Source organism: Heliconius melpomene, chromosome 18 (genome assembly GCF_056956725.1).
Source record: "Heliconius melpomene rosina isolate 202511_hmr_F chromosome 18, ASM5695672v1, whole genome shotgun sequence".
Lineage (NCBI taxonomy): Eukaryota > Metazoa > Arthropoda > Insecta > Lepidoptera > Nymphalidae > Heliconius > Heliconius melpomene.
This window is the reverse complement of record NC_140406.1, coordinates 4,684,451-4,708,020: the sequence shown is the minus strand read 5'-3', so window position 1 is coordinate 4,708,020 and position 23,570 is coordinate 4,684,451. Positions and strand designations below refer to the sequence as shown.

General features: G+C 31.1%; 3 protein-coding genes across 3 annotated transcripts; 1 reads left to right on the top strand and 2 right to left on the bottom strand.

Annotated features, from left to right (window-relative positions):
• Positions 1-171: 171 nt before the first annotated feature.
• LOC146529305 (death-associated inhibitor of apoptosis 2-like) lies at positions 172-10,374 on the bottom strand. The gene is made up of 11 exons (XM_085202506.1): positions 9,814-10,374; positions 8,995-9,140; positions 8,052-8,183; positions 6,975-7,179; positions 6,414-6,575; positions 6,084-6,155; positions 5,574-5,676; positions 4,696-4,843; positions 4,263-4,515; positions 3,800-3,925; positions 172-3,066 (listed from the first exon to the last, which is right to left on the bottom strand). Exons 1-10 carry the CDS (start codon positions 10,219-10,221, stop codon positions 3,803-3,805), a joined length of 1,752 nt encoding a protein of 583 aa, XP_085058632.1. The 5' UTR covers positions 10,222-10,374; the 3' UTR covers positions 172-3,066; positions 3,800-3,802.
• Kdsr (3-ketodihydrosphingosine reductase) lies at positions 10,374-14,471 on the top strand. Its single transcript, XM_085202507.1, has 3 exons — positions 10,374-11,566; positions 11,916-12,157; positions 13,581-14,471. Exons 1-3 carry the CDS (start codon positions 11,020-11,022, stop codon positions 13,797-13,799), a joined length of 1,008 nt encoding a protein of 335 aa, XP_085058633.1. The 5' UTR covers positions 10,374-11,019; the 3' UTR covers positions 13,800-14,471.
• On the bottom strand, positions 14,462-22,567 carry LOC146529303 (uncharacterized). Its single transcript, XM_085201909.1, has 8 exons — positions 22,108-22,567; positions 21,623-21,780; positions 21,105-21,213; positions 20,794-20,879; positions 19,130-19,270; positions 18,267-18,366; positions 14,773-14,925; positions 14,462-14,652 (listed from the first exon to the last, which is right to left on the bottom strand). Exons 1-8 carry the CDS (start codon positions 22,565-22,567, stop codon positions 14,543-14,545), a joined length of 1,317 nt encoding a protein of 438 aa, XP_085058035.1. The 3' UTR covers positions 14,462-14,542.
• Between the last annotated feature and the right edge of the window lie 1,003 nt (positions 22,568-23,570).

Genomic DNA, 23,570 nt, shown 5'->3' with positions numbered 1-23,570 from the left:
ATATGTATCATTATTTTTTTTCTGTTGTGCCATTAAGAGCTTTTCTTTGATTAGCATTTGATACAAAAAATATTAATTATGTTAAATATTACTATATTCTTAATATTTTCTCTGTTTACTATATGCACAACCCACCCATATTTAGTAAGTATTTAAAATAAAACAGAGATAATAAATTATTAATATTTACTTTACCTGTTAAATGCTATGATAATAATACAAGCCACAACACCATCCTACTTCACATTACATACATACAATTATACTATATATTATAAACAATATACATTTTTTTTATTCTGCCAACAATTGCATCGTTAAACGAAAATAAAAATTTCAATTGTCTTTTAAAAAGATGACAACTCAAAAATATTATTTAATTTAAACATGATCAATTAAAACAATGATAAGTTTTACTATCATTTCATTTTTTTTCTTATAAAATAACTTAAGAGATTCAAATATAATTGATGTTTAATATCTTAGTATTTTCAAATTTAGTTTAGTTTTTTTTTATTATTCAATAGTTTGACTAATAGTAAGTAGATTTATCTAAAATAACTATTACTTTTTTATTTTTGGCTTCTTTGTTTGCATTTACTTTAAATGTTAATGTATAATTAACTAATTAATATTTTATTATTACTTACTGCATATAACAATTACATTACAAATATCAATTTTATATGCAACTAAAAACTTTATATTTGATGAATTATCACTTTAGCCCAGACATTAAATGATTGGCTATAAAAGTAATATATTGTTTTTAAAAAATTTTATACTCTTGTAACAATTTATTTATGTTGTTAACATGTCTCTAGGGAAATTGTTAAAAAAATCCGCTACCCAAAGATTATTGCTAAGAATCAGATGGCAAGAATATTATTTATTAAATATTTTAAAAATGTTTGTTCCACATAAAGGACACAAAATAGTTGTTAGTATTTTAAATATATACTTTTATCTTTAGTATGGAATTACACTTTAAAACTGATAAAAATAATATTTTAGCAATTTCAGTTAATTAAAGGCTTTACATGTATCAACATTTCATTTTATTTAATTCTTTTATTTTATTCACCTTACTTTTAGTATTTAATATAATTATAATCCAATAATATAATAAAACATATTTGTGCTTGATAATCTGCACTTTAGATTGATATTTATTAATATAGTATTCTATACAATTTAATGTTTAAATCATTATCGTGTAAAAACATTTGTTAAGTGAAATAATTTATATATACACAATATACTTAACATGTATGTTTAGAAAAACACTGTCACAAAATCAATTGACGAACTATGAACATTAATTTCCAGTAAGTATATGGATACAAGATGAATTATACAAATTGATACATTAATTCGCAAACCAGCTAGCTCCACCTCAGTGATATTTATAAAAGACGTAGTGATGCAGAGGCAGGCACGGTAGGTTCTGTTCCTATTCGGGGGAATGCAATATTTAATATCTTCATTTTCTCGCTGTGGTAACGACGTTCATATCTCGAGTATTCAGCAGAAAGTGGGAAACGGACGTATCTTAATGGCAACGGAGTTTCTTGACACTAAGTTCTCAGAAGACCTCTGCCTACTCTGCTATATGCGGGATAGAGCATGAGTTAAACAATACGTGAGGTAATATTAAGCTGTATATTAAAGACAACACCATCAATTATTTAATGGCAGATGCAGTGAGCTTGTTTGCGAAGCTTCAGATATCGAAATAATGAATCATCTAAATCTAGATCAGAGCCTAATTTATACATGTATGTATATAAAACCATACACAAAAAAAATAAACTTTACATAATTTGTTCTTTGATTTTCAAACCAGAAATTATGATCCAACAAAAATAGTATGTAATACAATATGTTCAAATCCAGTTGTAAAGGTCACATCTTTTCTTATTAACACATTACAAGCAAGTCATACAAGCAATTTAATAAATTACAATACAAATGAGAAAATATTGTAGAAAAAAGTGATTTTAAACTAGTTTATATTAGTAGTTTTTCTTGTTTATATTGGTAACTTTAGAGTTTAGTTACGTGTCACATTTAATGATATTGATAATTTCTTATATAGCTATTATATTTATAGACGTTACATCCAAGCTATATATGAAAAAGAAACAATTAAAAATACATTTTCGAATGTTGTCTGTTTAGAAAAATATTAATAATTTTACAAAAATCGATGGCGTACATAACATTAATATTAGAAATAGTTTTAAACTAAGTGCACCTGTAACCCGATTGCATCGAGTCCGTCATTCTTTTATGGGACAGTACGCTTCTATAATACGATCCCAGAAAACGTCCGAGAATATTCTATATCACAAATTAAAAAACGTTGTGAAATGAGGTTTGTGTCTTAAAAATAATTAATTTATTACCAAATTAATGCTTTTACAAATAATATTACTAGTTTTAAATAAATAAAAAAAGTCCAGCTGAGTTTCTTGCGTCGGTTATTCTCAGATCTGAGACATTAATCGGTGTGAATGAAGCGGTGGTAAACTATTTGACTTTGCCTGTTCCACGCACCACCCAATTCATCAGATATTGCGTGTTAAGTGGCAGAATGCCGCGATTTGTTTTGTTACCAGAGTTGAATATGAATATAAATAATAATTGGTAATCGAAATTGGGTTTATGGCCTTGTGTAAATAATTAAATATTAACATGACAACAACACCATATTATTATTAACACAAGATAAAAATAAAATTAGACAAAATCATAAATATAAAATTTGTTTACCGGCGAACTTTAAAATAAAAAATTCTGTCATATTGTTTGTAGCTACTCTTTAATACGAATTGATATGTAACATGTTAAATAAAAAAATATATATAAACATGTGAAAATATGTAAAATGATCCACTTTTGCTTTATTAGCTATTATATCACAAACCAGGCCCTACTCTAGATGTTATTTCTATCGACATTTTATATGTATATTAATTAATACTAATATAACTAAAAGAAGGCATTTCGCTCAGCACGATGTTTCAATTCCACGTTTACAATGTACACTGTGAAGTAGCTTACCTGAAATAAAAATACAAAAATTTTTTTAGTCCATATCCTACTGGACCTGCTAATACAACAAACTAGCGACCAGCTTGCGGCATGTTAACTTCATCAATACCACCAATGATAGCTATAATGTTTCGCTGCAAATAATGCTGAGAAAAAAATTTACAGATCAACCTATATAAACTTTATCGTATTGTTTTTATTTGTGATGAATGATGACTGTAAACACGGTAATTATTTTACATTTTTCTGCTCTGGAATCACACGCAATATCTTCAATTATGGTGGATAGCGAAATGGAACGAAAGCAGAGTCACAGCACACAGTGACATTAAGTTGTCTCTGCTTTCGTGCTTACGCTTGTCAGCAAAAGTACTTATATTTAAATTCAAAATTTATAAATACGAAACACATCAAAATTTAAACATTGATTGATAAATCGCTTATGTCAACATACTACATAATACATGAGCCTTGATACAATCTTGATGTATTGTGAGAACTGGAATATATGTGAATAGTGTAAATAAAAATAATTTTGTTCTCATTATTTTATTTATTTGAAAAGAAAATAAAATAACAACACAAAAAAAATGAGTACAAATTTATGTATGATAAAATGTGTGCGGATGTGAGTTAACGTGTGTGGATGAGTGATCACATTGTGGGTATGAGATCACATATGTGGATATGAGATTACATTTGTGGATTTTCATATGGATATTACAGAAACTATAGAACGTACCGGTCAAGCGAGGTAAGCGCGCACAAGAGCGCGCACGGCCGCGCGGCACAAGGGACACGCGCGCAACGCGGCGCCGCACCCCGCGCACGACACCAAGTGACCGCAAGGCAGGAATACTACGCTCACCTGTTAAGTTTTAAATAACATCAGACTGTGTGGTTTAATACTCGCAAATAAAAGAACGTTTAAGGAATCCTTCGACACCTTATTATTTAATCACAATTAATATGACAATACTACTTATATTGTAACCATGATTTGAAAAGGATCCCTTCTGTGTTACCTAATGATAATATATTCCGTTTCGTTCTTTCCGTCCAATACAATTATTGTAATTTTCGAGAAAGTAGTTTGTAAAATAATATTATTTATTAATTTGTTAACTGTTAATGTATAAAATTATATGCTTATATATCTTGTGAAAATAAAGTTGGTTAAACATAGGCATAAACATAACATTTACCTCATTGTCCATACAGACTTTACACATTCTTGCTTCTTTGAGTTGTCTATTTTCTTCTTCGAGGGTCAATTGTTTCTTCTCTTCTACAGGACTTTCTGCATTTTCACTATTATTACTAATAACTCTAGAACTTGGTTCGCTCTCTATAGATAGGTTGGACGTTGTGGGTTCATTTCTTATTGTGAAGGAAGGACTGTCAGTTTGCGATGCGTCACTGTCCCCGGGTTCACTATCCATATTTGTTGGAATTATTCTGAAAATTAGTGTAAAGTTATGATTAAATGCTTGACGTAATCCTAAAGATCAAGATGAATCAATGATGTATTTAAAAATATTTTTATAAACGTTCAAACCGCTACTGTGGCAATGTAAGAAACATACATACGCGCGCGCGCACACACAAACATACAAACACACACACGCACTCACTCACCCGGCTCGGGGCGCGAAGTCTCGCAGAGTTTCAGCCAGTATGTCCCGCGCGAGGCGTTGCGAGCGCGGCGACACCGACCACGCCTCCTCGTTGAGCTGCTCGTCCAGCACCGCGTCGATGAGCGCCTCCGACGTCGTGAACTGGAGACCTGCGGGATGTAGAATTATGGTAACATCACTGTTTACGGTACAGTCCGCGAGGCGTGAATTTTCACATTTTGGGGATCGATTTGGTGTAGAGTAAAAGCAACCTTAAATTTTTTGTCCTTCATATCAAACGGGTTTGCAAAGTGCACCATTTCAATTTTTTTGTATTCATATTTTTTTCGCAATTATTTAGCAACGGTAAACTATTTAGTAAATAGTACGGTAAATATTTTTAAAAAACATTAATAATGAAATTTGAGTTTTATTGTGAAAATCATGAAAACAAAAAATCTCATAATTAAGCAAAATAAAATCTGAGAAAACCTCTTGAAATATAGCTATACCTTTTTAAAATTAATAACTAGATATATATTTTTTGTATTTTTTTCTGGCACTACTTTCGGTGATCATTCACACAAATGCAAAGTACAGCTTAAGTCTTGCCGATTGTCAGTATTGTAACTAAGCTGATAAGGCCACCGTGGCGCAGCGGCACAGCGTCTGACTATAAACACAACGGTTGCGGGTTCGATTATCACCCGGGGCATGAAATATTATCATTTCCTCATTCTAATAACAAGCCAACAACAAAGCGTAGAGCTCCTTCACTCAACACGCAACCACCATCCACCATCAAAAATTGGTATGTGGGAAATAGATTTTTTAAAACTAGGTTTCTTCACACTACCCTACTATATGCAGATATAGCGTGAAGCTAAAAGAAAATAACACCTGTAGCCCGTAGTCTTCTAACTATGGCGCGTCTTACTCGCGCCGCGTCCAGCCCTGCACCGAGCGCTGCCGACGCCAAACCGTCCTCCATACATTCTTCTATCTATAAATAATTAATTATAAAATATTGAGGCTGTCGTAGCGTAGTGAAAAAAGCTTGTGACTGTAAACGCGACGGCTATGGGTTCGATTCCCTTTCGGACAACAAAAAAATAAAACAAACCACTGCTCCATTCCCCCCTTCCCGCCGAATTTTCGCGTCATTGCGTGTTGCAATGAAACACTGTGCTTTGTACTGTCACCAAAGCGAAGAAATAACAAAATAAATATTTCATTACCCCAAGTAAGGGATTCGAAGTGGGTAATATAACAAGAAATTTAAAAAAATTGAAAATAAGTAAATCGTACAAGGCTATTTAAAAAAAAAAAAATTAAGTTTCAATTTAGTTTCATTTGCAATTAAATCCCTTTGATTAATCATTTGAAATTAAAGGTTTTTTTTTATCTGACCTGACTGGGCGTAACTGGAAAATTGACAGAAGGATTTCGTGTCCTAGAACTAAGGCCGCGGTCTGCTGAAAACTGTAATGAAGAAAACTAAAATAGAATAGAATATATCTTATATATTATTGCAAGCAAATAAAAATGTCAATAACATGAAAGCAAATGGATTTATAGTAAAAAAATCTATATTGAATATTGAAACTCCACATTGCGCCTTATCTTTATCGTATAAACGTATATCGTATAACATCTTACAAAGTTAACTACGTACGTATCCAAAACTGACGACAATGTTACCTTTTTAAATGATATCCTTATCTATCCAAGATAACTCACCGTACGTTGCACAGACACTCTATTACGACAGGTGTCCACAAACTCCTGCCCCTTGACGAGCAGCACATACCCGCAGTGAGGGAACCAGTGCGCATGCTCCGACCACGGCACGTCCCCAGCCTCCCATTTGCCTAAACCACCGTCGCAGTAGAAGCATCTCACCTGAAATGGATTATAAGTTTAAAATATAGTACGGTCAACGTGTCGTGGCCGCCCTGAAGTTAACTGAAGTTGGTTGCACAGATTTGATTTTGGTTTTTTTGAGCTTCACACTGTATCCCGCATATATTTTAAGGATATATTTATACATTGCCTGTTGAGTAGAGGAACTGTGTGCTGCTTTGCTTTGTTACTCGATCGGGGAAAGGAAAATATTAAATAATTCATTTCTATGAATGGGAATCTAACCCACAATCGTGATTACTTTCACACGCCAGTGACACTGCGCCACGTCGACCCTTTTCTTTCCTTTCTCATATTCTATATATTATTCACACTATATATTATTTATTTGATATAATTTTGACATTAAAAAAAAGCCATATTGTTATAAAAAAAAACCTGATCATCAATTCCCGTATAAAAGAACCCAGCGTCTGCTAAAGTCTTAGGCGCTTGCACTCTATCGGCCGGCCACTGGACGAATGTAGAGAGGCGGGCCGACAGCGCAGCCCTGGACGGGTGCTTCGCCCCGCCACCCACCACGCCCAGGGACTTCCATTCGCCACCCGCTTCTATGACTCGGGCATTGTGTTCTGCTCCTGAACTGTATTCAAATTGATACAATTATAAAATATTATTTATCGAAAATAGTTCTGAAGTGAATGCAAAACTGGATGGGTGCTTCCTAAGCTGTATTTAAATAACAAATACGGGTCTGTTTTAAGACAATATCCAAATATAGCACATGTATGCTATTTAGATATTTAAAAAAAACGAAAACGGTGGAGTTTGAAGACAATAACTGCCTCATGCACTGTATATATTGATACTAATATGCTTATTAGTATGAGAACATAATTTAAAGCAAGTATCTTTTTTTAGCTTCAAGCTGTACTTCGCACAAATAAGATAAGTAGAGGGAACCTGGGAACCTACTGTTAAGGCATTTTGTTCTAATTAATATACTTCCGCCCCCTACTTCCCGCCGAATTCTGGAGGCATTGCGTGTTGAGCGGCGGAACTCACAGCCGCGCTTTACCTCGTTACCAGGGCGAGGAAATGAAATATTTAATATTTAGATTTAATTTTCCTTGATGAGTCATATTTTTTGCAATCATCATTTTTACAAACTAAATTCCAATAAGTTACTACATAATATGTACTGATGTTTGTGCGTACTAACTAAATAATACATATTAGACATTGGTCTCATACAGAATTTGAAACCACAAATGTAGTACGTAATTACTTTTGGTATGACATCACTATCTATAAAATTCTATCAAGCTAATTTAATAAAATAGCATTTAATAAAATAGAGACTGTTGTGACGCAGTGGCTCATTCGTGTCTGTTGTGGGTTCGATCTTACTTGGGAGAAGGAACTATTTAATATCTGAACATCCTCACTCTGCCTACCCTGCTACGTGCAGGATACAACGTGAAGCTATAATACAATAAATACATTAATTCTCACGATTGTGGTATATTTGGTACTGCGGGGGACTGAATAGGCGGAGTGTATGAAGGAGGCGAGTCTGGAGGAGAAAACTCTGTGGTACGTCGTTCTTCCTCTAAAGCTAATGCGTGCTGACAACGTGGAAAGTACCTGGAATAAATAATAGTCAATTGAGATTATTTCTTAGATATTTATAATCAATTTACTTTTATGTTGGCTCTTTAAAATCTGAAATATACATAGTAAAACTCGAAACCCATGTGTCTTGCAAACCATTTAATTATGAAATTAATTTTCTTTGAGATAAGTCAAAATTATTGCTAATGCTGCCATTAAGCTTGCTGTGCGAAAATTTAGCATATTTGTAAATATTAAATATTTATTAATTTAATTTACAATAGTTAATGTGTTTTAATTTATGAGCCTTAAAATTTTCCATAAATCAAACTTAATGAATCACTTTGTTGGAGAATTATACTTTGGTAACAATTAATGTAGAGGTCATTACACATCATGTTTATTGTTCATAAATAAAGAACATTGTATGAATTGAGGCCATTGCGGCACAGCAGTCCATTACTGGATTGTAAAAACAATGATTTTGGTTTGATGTCCACTCACAGGATGAGTTATTGTCATTTCCTACCTCTGGTAATAATAATAAGAGTGCAATATTTATTTAAATATTGGGTAAATATAGGTAAGAGTCCTAACAATGGTCTCCCTCTGCCTTCCCTGTTATATACAAATTACAGCATTCAGCTAAAAAATATAATAAAACATGATTGACCTTAAAATTGAAATGATGACTGAATGATACTTAGTTTGTACTTAAAACTGCTGTAGATTAGATTCATTTGGCTAGGGACAGACATAAGTATGTAAAGTTGATTGCCAACCTTCACTACTTGGAGAGGCACATTAATTTGCTTCTTCTTAAGATGAAGAAGTTGGTACTTACATTCTATGTATTTCTAGTGGTGTACCAATTGATCCTAAATTTCTCATAGGTGCAATTTCTCCTCCACACCAAGCACATCTGATTCTTCCCTCTCCCGCATGATAAAATCCAGCACTAACCAACTCTTCTCTTGGCACTGATGGATCCTATAAATTTTATATACATTTAATCTAATTCTTTAATATTAACATTTTACATAGCAGTATTCAAATTCATGTAGTATTCAAAACCATTGAAATGCTCTGACTACTAAGCAATATTTACATCACAACTATATTCCACATTTTAAAGAGCTTAATATATACAAGATTTAATTCTTATTAAGCTATGTTGAAACTCTTATATAACTATTACAATTTATTTACATTTTACGAATTTCTGCTACCCAAAGAAGATACTGCTATAAATTATAATTGTTTTCAAAACAATGCTATTACTCAATATTTTTTAAATTTTTCAAATGTTATCCCATACTTAAGATAAAATAAATCTAATGTTTGCATAATATTAAATAAAAAATATTTATTATAAATTAAATTTATTTAAATTATTTCTTTGAAAGTAATAGTGGTATATAGAGTTAATTTTTATAAAATATATTCTATGTAAAAACAAACTTCAAATATTAATTTAACCCCTAAGGTTATTTGCTCTTTGTCTTAAAGGTCATGCAAGTGTTTCAAACATTTTTATTTGTTTTAATATAATAATGCAAATATAAAAATATTTCATATAATATCTTTTACCACATGAATAAATTACTACATGTTAAAAATAAGCATTATAATGTACTTTACTACAAAACAAAAAACCACTCACATCCCAATTCACAAATGATAATAATCGCAGAGCATTGCTTTTGTACATTTCATCATCTTCAACGAGACCATAATCAGCAGATGACTCCGTATCTCTTTGCTCATTTTCAAGAAGAGGTATTTCTTCAGAATTTTGGCTAATATTACATTCTCGACCATTAACTAAAGGAACATTACCTGACAGTGAAGGATTAGCAACAAAAGCACAATTTGGCTCCATTTGCCTATGTCTCCACATAACCTGATCACCGTAATTCCAACTGGATATTTTGCCTCCACAACTAAAGCACTCAACCTCAGTCCCGTAACCTGTATAAAAAAAGCCAGCTTTGGCTACTCTTCCAGGATCTACAGGTGCTGAAGAAGGCCAATTTGTAAATGTATTTAATCGATTAGTCTCTTGATTCATTTTTTTATATTGTATGCACTATATTTTTTATTTCTCACAAATAAGAGTTTATCTTAATAACAATTGTTCTAGTTATAGTAAAATTAAATAGTATTTAATAATATTGTTTGACAAAAAATGTGAATCAATAACTTTGACAACATAAAATTCTATTTTGATGGACCACAGATGAAGAATACAAATTATAATATTGTCAACATAGAATATAAATAGTATTATATTACGTTCACATTTAAGCTCAATTACATTGCCAGACTTAAATCTAGGTAGGTACGGTACGGTACCGTAAGTAATTTGAAAAATTTATTTTACTCTTTATACTTTGTAACTACTTTGTACGCACGTTTTCTAAAGATTGCATTTATATATTCCATGATTTGAGTATAAGCATTTTCATTTTAAAAATATAATAATTCAATAAATTAAAAAAAAATTACAGAAACTTCTGTTAGCCCAAGATCCCAGAGCTGCCAGACTTACGTCATTTTAGCAAAGATGAAATTTTGAAATACTACTACAGCTGTTACAAAATAGAACGCATATATTCTTTAATATATCTGTGGAATTTACTATCAACTGTCAAGTTGACCATGCCAATGCCATTTGCCAAAGTCAAATCATAACTACTAACATAACTACTAATCAGACTTGCCGTTTCCTTTCCGGTAGCAAAGTGCATTAATTTTTTGCCGGTGTTTTTATGTTATAAAGCCAAATAAAGATACCTCATAAATATAAATAATATACAAAGCAAACGGTCTAACATTATAGTAATTTTCAGTTAAACTTTAGTTTAAAATGTTATTTTTCATTGGTATAGGCTTTTTGATAGTATTAAGCATTTTTATGTTAGTGTTGCATCTATTGCTAGAGAAGAAGACTGTCTACAAAGATTTGAAGAAAAAACATGTTGTTGTAACGGGTGGATCTAGTGGTATAGGTAAAGCAGTAGCAATTGAAGCAGCTAAATTAGGTGCCCATGTCACTATAATCGGTCGCGATATACCGAAGCTTATTTTGTCAGTTACTGAAATTATAAGTCACTGCACCCCTTACAGTGGACAAAAGATACAGTATGTTACCTTGGATATAACATGTGATTATAGTTCTATAGAAAAAGCTCTGTCTAAATTAGAAAATGATGTAGGACCAGTATTTATGCTTATTAACTGTGCTGGAATGTGCATATGTGGTCAATTTGATAAAATGTTAGTAAAAGACATAAAACAAATGATAGACCTTAATTATTTTGGAACTGCTTATCCAACAAGGTATGTTTTGCCAGGAATGAAAGAAAGAGATGAAGGAATAATAGTATTTGTATCTACAGAAGCTGCATTGCTGGGTAATATTTTTTTATAATTTTAACAATTTATATCTTAAAATTTATAAGAAAGGAGTATACCATTAAGCACTTTGACAGTGTGTGACTGTAACCACAATGGTTATTCACAACCACAATTTCTTTACTTTCCTTTTTTTACTTTACTTACCAAGTCAGATAAAGTTTGATATTGAATTCTGCCACTGAACAAGTAATGTTTCAAAGTCAAGCAGAAAGTGAAGAATGAAACAACATAACAATTGGTTCTCTTTGCCTCCCTGTTATATGTAGGATAAAGCCTGAAACTGTAACTAACAGTGATGAGTCATTTTCTTCTTATACCTTGTAACAAGATTGATAATATTTTTAGGAATATATGGCTACAGTGCATATGGTGCTGCCAAATGGGCAGTGCGAGGTTTAGCAGAATCTGTATTTATGGAATTAGTGGGCACTAATGTCAGGTTGACTCTTGCCTTCCCACCAGATACAGATACCCCTGGATTTAAAAATGAGGAACTGACTAAACCCAAAGAAACAAAACTTATATCAGGCTCAGGGGGTCTTCACTCAGCAGAAGATGTAGGGAAAAAACTTCTACAAGATGCATTGGTAAATTTTATTTTCACTTTATAAACAATATTCACATACAAAACTAGATTTTACAGAAATAATCCTTAATATTATTTAAAGAAGTAAGTCTACTAACCTGGAATCAAATAAACAAAAAATAATATTTCTAATGTAACTGAAATTTAAATAAAAAAGTAATACTCAATATATATATATATATATTTAAATAATAATGATACCTACTATTTTAAGTAGAAAATTGCTTGACCATTACCAATCTATGACCTTTGCCCTCATAGTGCATCATTTCTTAGGAGAAAATAGGATATTTATATTTGGAGTTGCTAGTAACTTATTACAAAAAATAAAGTTATTAAAAAAGAATCATCTAAGTGTGTAGAATAATTCATGAAAAGTAGGACCATGTCCGGCCAGTGTATATATAAATTTAGAGCGAGATATTTAAATTTAGGGCTAAAAATTGGGATATCTAGTAACATTGTCCCCATTACATATACCAACTTTTCAACTATTTGTCAAATTTCTTCTTGTAATAAATAAAATTCTATTACATTATATATACAAATATTGAATGTAAAAATTGTATACAATTTAATTGTATATTTTATTTATGGTTCACAACTTTGTACAAAGGAAAAGTTATACATATAATAAGATTCCTTGTTTAGTCTCCCAGGGAATGTTATGTTTATACTTAGTTATAAGGTATATTATTTGTATACTTTATACACATTAAATGCAACAAATGCATCAATCAATTTTAAGTAAAAAAGAATCCAATTTAATTGTATTTTTGCTTTACTACTTTAGATATACATACATACTTTACATAGATCTCAGGGTAGGAATTTTCTGACTTTTTATTTGCAATAATTAAGACAAATCCATAGGAATTGTAGCATATGTTTTTTTTTTATGTATAAGTCTAAATAATTTACTTTCATTTGCATGAAAGAATAATGAACAGTTGGATGTTCGTATGTATTATATAAGTATGATTTGCAAGTCATCATGACAGTTGTCCTTATCAATATAAAGATCAATTTGAACTATTAAAATAAATTACTGAGAAGTGTCTCTCCATAAGTCTTATTTATAGCCTTTGTTAGAAATTATGATAATATACATTTTGGTATGTAGGCATAATATATGTACCCTGTACAGTCTGATTGATTCTCAAAAATAAGGATGGAAAAAAAATATTTAACAATCAAATTTATTTTAGTAATTACTAAAAAAAAATATATATATTAATTCTTGTACATTCAACTTGCATCCTTATAATTTTCACTATAATTCACATTTTGTTACCTAAAAAAAAACATTTCCCAGAGTGAGAATTAAACTGGCAGCCATCACGTTTTCGTTTAGTTGCTGTGCCACTGCAACATAACTATATATGCACCATAACCATAACTATAAAAATATTTTCTTTTTACAGAAAGGAAAGAAATACTCAGTTTTTGGATTCAGTGGTCATTTATTGTCAACTTTATACTGTGGAACCATTGACAGTGCTACACAAGTTCTTTTACAAGTATTATCTTTGGGAATTATTAGAGCAATTATGGTTGGCGTTCAACTTTCTTTCCACAAAATTGTTAGAGATGGCTTAAAAGAAAAGGAAGAAGTTGAAACTATAAAGAACAAAAATTTATAATACTAATAATTCCTATCTAGTCTTAGCATTTTAAGATATCTTTATCTATTTCATATTGTTATTGTAATATTTTTTTTGTTTGTACCAAATGTAGAAAAATAAATTAGGATTTGGAAAACAGTGGTTAATTGTCATAACAATTAAAAATATATGTTCTTATAAAATATATGGCTTAATTTTGTAATAAACTCGAAATGTTAGTTGCCAAACATGTTAATGTGTTGTTATGTTTGAGGAAACAGGTATAAGTAAAACTAGTGTGCATAATTTATTCATATAAAATTATAACTGATGGCGTCTGTAAATGGAAAAGATACGAGGATATATATTATTGGGGGCGTTTATCCAAGTAATTGATTGATCAGATTGAATATAAAATAATGATTTTTAAAAATATTATTTGAAGGATGGAGGAAGAAGTACAAACTTTCCTTAACATGTAATGTGTTAGTTATGTATATGTGCTGTAATATATTCTGTTACCTACTGTAAAGGTGCATCCTGTCAGTACTTTTTGGGTCAAATTGGAACGAATGTCTATCCTCACAAATTTTCACAATAGATATTTAGAAGGATAACATACAGTTACTATGTCGTGCATTTTTTAATCTTAGTTATCTTGTTAAAAACATGTTTTTTAATTACACATAATAAAAATACTGTTATTTAAAAGGTTATTTTATTGTTTTTTAACCATAAATATATATACCTAATAGAGTTTATTAATATTTGCAATATAAAAGTTATGCAGTGTTTTGCACGCACATATTTTGTTGGTAGTGCAGCCGGAACCCACGTCCTGTATATATTCCATCAGATCTAAACCATACTATAATAGGTCCAGCAGCGTCATCTGTAAAATATAACGTACTTATTTAGAAATTAAAAATTGACCATATAGTTTAGCTTTATATTTCCATAAAAACAGTTTGAAAATATATTATTATTTAGTGGGTTAAATTAACATATATACCTGTAATTGGTGCATCTAAAGAAAAGTCTTGAAGAACAGAGCCGTCATTTAAACGTTCGCCGCAAAGTCGTAGGGCTGATATTAAAAGCCAGTCGCTTGGGCAATCGAATATCTCAACCCCAGCTTGTCGGGGTGGCAAAACTGGAAGACCCTCTATAATGAAAAATAAAAAATGTTTTTTTTTTGTTAACAGAAACATAAGTGTCCCACTTTCAGAGTGGGACACCTATGGAGAGTCTTGTAAAAGGATGTATTAGCTAATGATAATTATTTTTGAAGATTTTTTTATATCCCTTCATTTCTCAAATTTAGCAGAATGGCTTAATCTTTTTCATTTGCAGTGGCGTAGCTAGGGGGGTGCGAGCGGGGCGGTCGCACCGGGCATCAAAAGGAAAAGGGCATCAAAGTCGACGATCAGTTTGTTTTTTTAGAACTCAACGTCCATGATCAGGTTTTTTTTTAAGAACTCAACGTCGATGATTACGTTTTTTTAGAAGTCAACGTTGACGATCACTTTGTTTTTTTTTAGAACTCATCAAGAGAAAAGAGGGATCAAAGTTTACGATAAGTTTTTTTTTTTTAGAAGTCATCGTACCTTTTTTTTTTCGAAACTCATCAACAGGAAAGGGGCATCGAGTCCCCCTAGCCGCACCGGGCAGCAAATACCCTAGCTACGCCACTGTTCATTTGTGTGCAATAATCAAATACAACTTTAATGATTTTTTTTATCTAAATTTGTATAAAAAATATGCAGATTGAGGTAAACATACATACTTTTAAGGACATAACACATTTAAAAATATGTACATATATATTGTGAGATAATGAATTTACACTCGTGCTCGTGTATAATTAATATTAATACGATAAAATCATATTAAGTATGTGGCTTAGCTATAATGATAACCTTTTATCATAAAGTAATGCGCTAAGTGATATCTTTTTATCATATCAATCTGTTAAATTTGTAATTTGTGTGTCCAGATATGATTTACTCATTAACGCCCAATGTTAATAATCGATCCTAATCCATAAATTGCTACCATAGATTAAAATATCAATCTATTTTTTGAGTTTAGCTTGCCAATAACCTATCGAAGTACTTCATTTTCAATCTTTAACTTCAATCTATCGTTGGGAGGACTAACTGGAGATGAAGAGGGAACTTTGTATGAAAGTTACAGCTTGTGCGTGCCAATAAACGATCTGTCCATTTTGACATTACGTTGGATAGCAAAAATGACAGCTAATTGCGATCCGACATATTTTGGGGTTTACTTTATCATATCCCCGGATTGCAAAATTGCATTTATATTATATTTGATTTTTAAAGTAAATAAATATGTGGAGTGACATTTCTTCGAGTGATAGTAATGATAGTGTTATGTAGTCAGTGTCAGCAATTACAAATATATGCAGTGAGCATATAAAAATATATCAAGAGAGTGCTAAAAACTTCTATCAAGTTGGTGCCTTTCCTGGAGTTATTGCTGCAATTGATTGCACTCGAACACTTATGTGTTTAATCGCCATGTGAGTATTATTAAGTTATATAAAGTTTTCTTTACAAAAGCAGGCAAATTATGGAAACTTTTTTTTGTATACTTAATCTTAGTTACTAATTACCATTTCATTTCTTAATTTGAGCTATGGGCTTATTAATTTCAGTTGCTGATTTTCCAAATTACTATCTCATATATTTGTAAAATAATATTTTATATTTTATTATAGGCAGCAAAATGTGATGCAAGACGTTATGGTAATCAATGGAAGTAAAGTACCAAATAGACCATATTTATTAACACAAGTTCTTAATCCAAGTACTAAAGCAAAGCTGCAAGCAAGCATATATTAAACCAGGAACATAATAGAAAGGTATTATGTTAACCTAATATTACCTATGGTATGGAAAAAAGGGGACGGACCATATAAAAAAAAATCTTATTATAATTTATTAGTAGGATGTGTAAATAGTATTAAACTTATTAATATTCATGAATTATATACCTAATATAGAAATTTTATATTTTTAGAACATTTGCAAGATAATTTCATATTATGGCACTCCATTTGCAGAGACCTTAATTTGGAGGAAGTACCAGGAATGGAAATACCTTCATGACATGATAGATAATGAGGACAGCGCTGCAATATAAGATATCACAGAAAGGACGTAAATAATTGTTTTATAAGATGAATAATTATTCAAATATTTTATATTTATTAATTACTTAAGCGAGAAGATTGTTAGTTAATCATAGTTTTACTTGTTCTTGGGGGTGAATAAGGAAAACACACATTGTATTGTAATTTTCTTATTATTAAAAAAATGTAACCTATTTTTTTATTTGTCTCTTTATATATGTATTTTTTATTTCTTAATTCTAGCTTGCTCCATGTTTAGTAATTTTATCAGCTTTATTCTCCATACATTTCTTATAAGCTACAAAATATTTAGTGAATTTCTTGCAATCACTGTTTTGTTTTTACTGAAAAAAATAAAATATTTATTAGTTCATTGTCCAATAAAGCATTCATCAATATAAGTTAAAATAATAATCTTGCACTTAATCTCAAATTTTATTCTTTGTTATCCAATGTAGCAATAAACAATATGAAATTGAAATAGCCAAGCAAAGCGATATTAATATTATAATGAATTCAAAAATTCTTTAGAGGCTAACGCCTTTATATAATTTTTTGCATGTATATTTAAACTTAATAAACAAAATTATGAATACATACGATACTTACCTTACTATGCCGGACTCCATTAATGAAATTAAAATAATTATCTTTAGTTCAGTTTAGTTGTAATTTTATGGCGTTTCAAGTTATGTTTAATAATTTATACATGAAAATGGGTTAGGAATAAAGTATCTTAAAACTAACAATTAATTATTATATTATAAAAACATATGCTGTCAAAATGACATGTTCAAGTTCCATTGTACGCACCTAAGCATATTGCATTAAGTTTTAAAAAGTGTTTTAATATTATTAATTTTTATTCTTTTTTAATATTTTGGGACTTAAAGATTTATTATTTTATTAAAAATAGTTTTTATAGGACTTTTATAAGTAATAATAATTAATTTTAAATTTAATTTAGCATATATATTAGGATTTTGTTAATTAAAAAAAGATACGTAAAACGAAACTATCGTTACCGCAGGGAGGGCCCTGCAATCCACTTTTGATGATAAGTTGACATTATCCGGAATGGTTATTGGCATGCAGGTTAGAGATTGGATAGATATGTCGAACACTCCAAGATGGACGTTAACTGGAGATCGGAGATACATTATTAATTTCGGGCGTAAATAATAAGTACGTATACTTTTAATTTTTGAAGCATTAAAAAAAATTAAGCGAGGAAAAGAAAATATTATATATTAGTAAGTACATGTTATTACAAAAATATTTAGCCAATTATATAATTTCAAAATTGGAAACTAAGAAAAAGACTAGCAGTTTACATAGGTACCTCATACCTGTGTCGTAGTTGACTATTTGCATATCTCCGGCGTTTGTGTACGTCACGCTGCACGAGTCTGCTTTCCGATCTATGCACATGGCATAATTCATATTATTCTGAAAAAAATATTAGAAAATATTATAAATATAATAAACAAATTTTATATTACAAAATGAAATGGCTAAGTATATAATATATTTGAGGCCAGGCCAGGCCAGAAGAGGCACAACGCGTGCGACTGTAAACGTGCTGTGGCTATTTAACCCTTCCACTTCAAGTCCAAACTAAAAGGAAAGTGTAAGAATAAAAAATATTAAATTTAATAAAATTTTCCTTATCCTTATAATTTTCTATATACCTAAAAACTATGTAGGTATATAGGAGTACGGTGGACCGTGGCGCGTTGAACTTAGCTGAAGTTTTCATTTTAGGATTTATTCTAACTTTACTAGAGTCTAGAGAGTCTAGAGATTTATTCTAACTTGACACTAGAGCGAACAAATACTTAATGAATAATAACGAAAATATTAAATGTTTCACATTTGTCGAACCCATGACTAGCAAATCAAATCAAGTGTACCTGTTTATTTTGACGATTTTTGTAGGTATACTTAAATAGCCGTTGTGTTCGTGCATATTTTTGTGGTAGTTATAAGTACAGGCTATACCTACAGCATATAGGTGTAGCTTTGTAAGTTCTCGACATACATACATTACATGGAGTGACCCTCGTTCACCAGCGAGACCAAGCAACCAGTCCACATTGTTCCAATAAATAGTAAGTAGACCAATAGCATGCTTAGATAATATCATTTATGTAAATTTTATTATGTTAACCTCAAAATGTAACAATTATTATATGAAATATAGTAGGTATACCAAGTATGACGGCGTCCTCGTTATTCCTATTTCAGTTGTGTCACGATAGTTAAATGATTCCATATGTCCCTGGTCTTCCTTATAGTATTGTAGGCAACCAGCAGGAGCTGATAAGGCATCAGACAAGCTTAGTTGAGTAATCTGTAGTAATAAATATAAAAAAAATATTCCGTGTAGTAAACAATACTATCTCTCACGTAGCTTTAAAAGTAATGTTAAAGCCTTCGTAGATTGTATTGTATTTAATCATAGTTAAGTCTTAAGTGTAAACGTACCGTAGTTATAAAGAAAGACCTCATATATTTACCTAATTACCAGAATTAATTCGTAGAAGATAATCATATAAGTATTTACCGGCGTGGCGCAGGGGCACAAAATGTGACTGTAAAACCGACTGGTTGTAGGTTCGATCCTGACTCGAGGAGATGAAATATTTATTTAAATTTATATTTCCATTTCTTCGCTCTGGTGTTGAGGCAAAGCGCGGCGTTGAGTTCTGCTACTCAACACGCAATGCCTCCAGAATTCGGCAGAAAGTTGTTAACGGAGTGTCTTAACACTAGGTTCCCTCTGCCTACACTGCTGTGTGCGGGATACAACGTGAAGATTTGATTTGATTTGACCTAATTACTTTATTAAAAAAGTTTTTTTTTAGCTTTAAACCTGGGAACCCAATGTTAAGACACTATTCGCCGCGCATTGCCTCGTTGCCAGAGCTAGAAAATGAAAATATTAGATACTAGCGATCCCCCGCGGCTTCGCCCGCTTGAACTACACGATTATTCATTTAATTAACAGAATTGACTGACAGTCAAATGTGTTGATGTCAATGAATAATTTAATTTACTCGTTCAGAAACAGCCTATTTAAGTGCCCCTCTATCCATTTAAGTCAAAAATACAAAATGTACAGACAAAATATTTTTACTGTTTTATTATATATAGAGATTTCAGTTTCAGTGGGAATAGAACTGACAACCTGTTGCATTTACAGTACACGCTTGTGCCACTGCGCCACTACTATTAAAATAGTATTTATTGATATTTTATAGCAGTAAAAATAAATGCTATATTTATAAATAAATAGGTAGGTAGGTACTTGTAGATAAGGTAATATTGTTTAGTTCGTATTTTTTATTGTAGTATACCTAATAAAAATTATATTTATTAGCATATTATATTTATTAGCATATTTTCCTGAATATATTATTTTATGTTGACACCATTTGTAAATGGATTAAGTATTTAACATACCTAACTTGTTATTTTTCCTTTATTTACCTTTTTACCTTTTTTTTGCCTTTTTTGCCTCGTTAATTCTTTATATTTTCTTGGTTACTAGGGGGATTCATTAAGGCAAAGTACGTGGTATTATTTTTGAGGCCAATCGTCGCGCAGGGGCACACGTGCGTAATTGAAAGCGAGTTCGATCCTCACTCGAGGAAATGAAATATTTATTTCAATTTCTATTTTCATTTCTTTGCTCTGATGTCGAAGCAAAACTCAGCGGTTTCCAGAACTCGGCGGAAAATTGGGAATCGAATGTCTTAACACTAGGTTCTCTCTGCCTCTCTTGCTGAGTGCGGAATACAGCGGGAAACTGATGGTATTATTTTTTTGAGGAGTAGGCAATAAGTAAAGTTTTGACAATACAATAATAATTACCTTAATAGCAAACAAACGATTTTCAGAAGATATGGTTTGAAACGCAAACGTTATGGGTTCCAATGATTCGGAAACTTCAATGTACACTGAAATAAAACAATATATATTCTATAAAATTACCTTAAAAATATTCTTTGTATTTACACGAAGTCCTATAGAATGTGGGCGGACGGTACTATAAACGATAATAATATACTCGTAATTTGACTGTAACTTTTTAATCCAACAATCGAAAACTGATGTTATTAGCTAGAAAAAAATGATGACGGCAGAAGCAGATATATATTTTATCAAATTTAAATAATACATACAATGTTGTCCTGAATTGATCCCGCATAGTATAGGTACAATGTTATTTATATTTTGCCCTGTAACCACAAATTGATCTTCTTCACATGTTCCAGCGGTCGGTGGTAGAATCTAAAATATTTTTTAAATTAACAAATACATATATAAAGAAATACCAATAAGTAAATTTACAATATTTAGTGAAAGTTAATAATTTTTGAGATGTATAAAAGCATCAAACTAGGTAGGTGCGACTACTTATATCTATGTTTTATACATGTAATGTAAATTTATAAGCTTGAATTTAATAATAAAAAATATGTAATATTAGTTTTTTATAAATATTTAAACTGGGGTCGATCCCTACTCAGGGAAATGTTATTTATTAATATTTTATTTTTTTCGTTCTGGTACCTAGGCAAAAACTCGAAAAATTCGGTGGAAATTGGGGAACGGAGTGTCTTAACATTAGGTTCCCTCTGCCCTGCTATGTGCGGAATACAGCGATAGCGAGAAGCTGTTTTTATAAGAATTTCATTACCTCAAAAGTCATGAAATCCAATCGTAACTGTTTAATCTCAATTGAAGCCTTATCCAAAGTTAATGTACACGACAATCTGTCTGTACTCGGTCCTGGATAGTTGGGGTTAGTGAGCCAGCCGACAGGAGCAGATGAATGAGAGTCACATTTCAAGAGAACTGAAAAATACAAATCAATACAATAATACTATATTAATTTCATTCTTATAAAAAGCCACCTCGGCATATTTGGACAGCGTCTGACTGTAAATATGACGCGAATGTATGGGGTTCGATCTCCACTGAGAGGATTGATTATATTTTAACAATTTTCATATTTGCTGGAGGGAAATCCATAAAGCCAGTTTAATTCATTTAATTTCTATATTTATCATACATCTTAAAGCAGTAGGTAGGTATACCTCCATATCTATACAAATCCTATGTCACAATCATTTCATTAAGATTAGTTTATAAAAGAACAAGATTATCATACAATCTACGTACTGATACAGCATATCCCGTAGCCATCAGCGCAAGTGCCCATAGAAGTTCCATTTATTTTTTGACAGTCATATTCGTGAAGGCAGGTCCCTTCTAGACCAGTGCTGGAGAAACATTTCACGTGTTCAAATTGAACCACTTCAAAAACTTCCAAAAATCTACTTTTTATATTAGTATGTGATTTTGAATACTTTTGTTTTCTTTCAGGACAACGTCTTCGTATTATTTTACGTTTTGGTTGAGATATTGGATTCAAATATTGTACATCATTTAATTCAGTACCTGGACCACTCTTAGATGTTTTGGTAATATTTAAGGCTTCGAATTGTGTTGTTACAGGCAATTTTAAGGAATTAGAAGTTTTCAACTTCGAAATCTGGGCATTGGCGCGAAAAGGATAAAACACCTCATCGGCTTTCTTTATTTCTGAAGCTAAAAACCAGGTTTTACTTTCGGTGTTCATGACACTAACTAGAATTAATAAATATTTTAAATATTCCATTTAATACAAGTACAACACACTACTCACGTAAACTAAGATACTTATGGAGACTAATAGTTTTGCTTATAGTTGCTGGGACAGCATGACGGATCTAATTAAATGTTATAGAAACTGTAATACTTATTTGACCTACTTTTGAAGTCAATTTTCTTCAACAGTTATAATAATTTAAGTGCTATATAAAATACTACGATTACCATAAACGTTCATAATTCATTATTTTCTAATTCTTGTTTAGTTAAACGTTATATTTGGGCCAAGATTTATATATTTTTTTTCAACTTCATGCTGTATTCCACACGTAGTAGTAGGCAGAGCGAATCTGGTAATCTAGTGTTAAGATACCACGGTCTTATTAAAACACTGGCTTTCTCCATTTGCCTCGTTACCAGAGCGAGGAAATGAAAATATTAAATATTTAATTTTCTCAAGTGGGAATCGAATCCACAACCTATCGATGTTCATTGGTATATAATTTAAATAAGTTACAGATATTTTAAAATTACACAAATATTATTCTTTATGAAATATATCAACCTGATCTAGTTGTTCACGGCCAAATATTTCATACCTCCGCTTTTTGTTTTCGTTGCAACTGGAACCACATAAACATAGGTGCGTGTAGGTAGGTCCTTGCTGATGCAACAGTATAAACCGTTGCAGCTCTTATATTTGGCGAGGAATGGGAGAATACGTATACTTGTATGAGTATATATATATTTTCATTTTATTATGTCTCAATTTACTTATTTGAGAAAATGAAAAAGAAGGTACCTAGCCATACCTACTGCAGATTTGATCGTCACCGACATTCAGATTCGTTCATTAATAAAGAAAGATAAGAAAACTTTTAGAATTTCAATTTTAAAATACAAACATGAAATAAGATTTATTTATTCATTTATCATATTAAAGAGAGATTTATTTAAATAATCGTTGTCCTTGTTACGCCGCTCCCATGTTA

Excerpts from the sequence above, each read along its gene's own strand:
- LOC146529305 (XM_085202506.1), bottom strand. The coding sequence starts at position 10,221 with ATGAATCAAGAGACTAATCGATTAAATACATTTACAAATTGGCCTTCT. Across the intron at positions 9,141-9,813 it reads TATCATTTGTGAATTGGGAT|GATCCATCAGTGCCAAGAGA; the intron begins GTGAGTGGTTTT and ends TAAAATTTATAG. Across the intron at positions 3,926-4,262 it reads AAGTCTGTATGGACAATGAG|GTGAGCGTAGTATTCCTGCC; the intron begins GTAAATGTTATG and ends AAAACTTAACAG.
- Kdsr (XM_085202507.1), top strand. The coding sequence starts at position 11,020 with ATGTTATTTTTCATTGGTATAGGCTTTTTGATAGTATTAAGCATTTTT. Across the intron at positions 11,567-11,915 it reads TACAGAAGCTGCATTGCTGG|GAATATATGGCTACAGTGCA; the intron begins GTAATATTTTTT and ends TAATATTTTTAG. Across the intron at positions 12,158-13,580 it reads AACTTCTACAAGATGCATTG|AAAGGAAAGAAATACTCAGT; the intron begins GTAAATTTTATT and ends TTCTTTTTACAG.
- LOC146529303 (XM_085201909.1), bottom strand. The coding sequence starts at position 22,567 with ATGAACACCGAAAGTAAAACCTGGTTTTTAGCTTCAGAAATAAAGAAA. Across the intron at positions 19,271-20,793 it reads ATCGTTTGTTTGCTATTAAG|ATTACTCAACTAAGCTTGTC; the intron begins GTAATTATTATT and ends TTATTACTACAG. Across the intron at positions 18,367-19,129 it reads CGAGGACGCCGTCATACTTG|AATAATATGAATTATGCCAT; the intron begins GTATACCTACTA and ends TATTTTTTTCAG.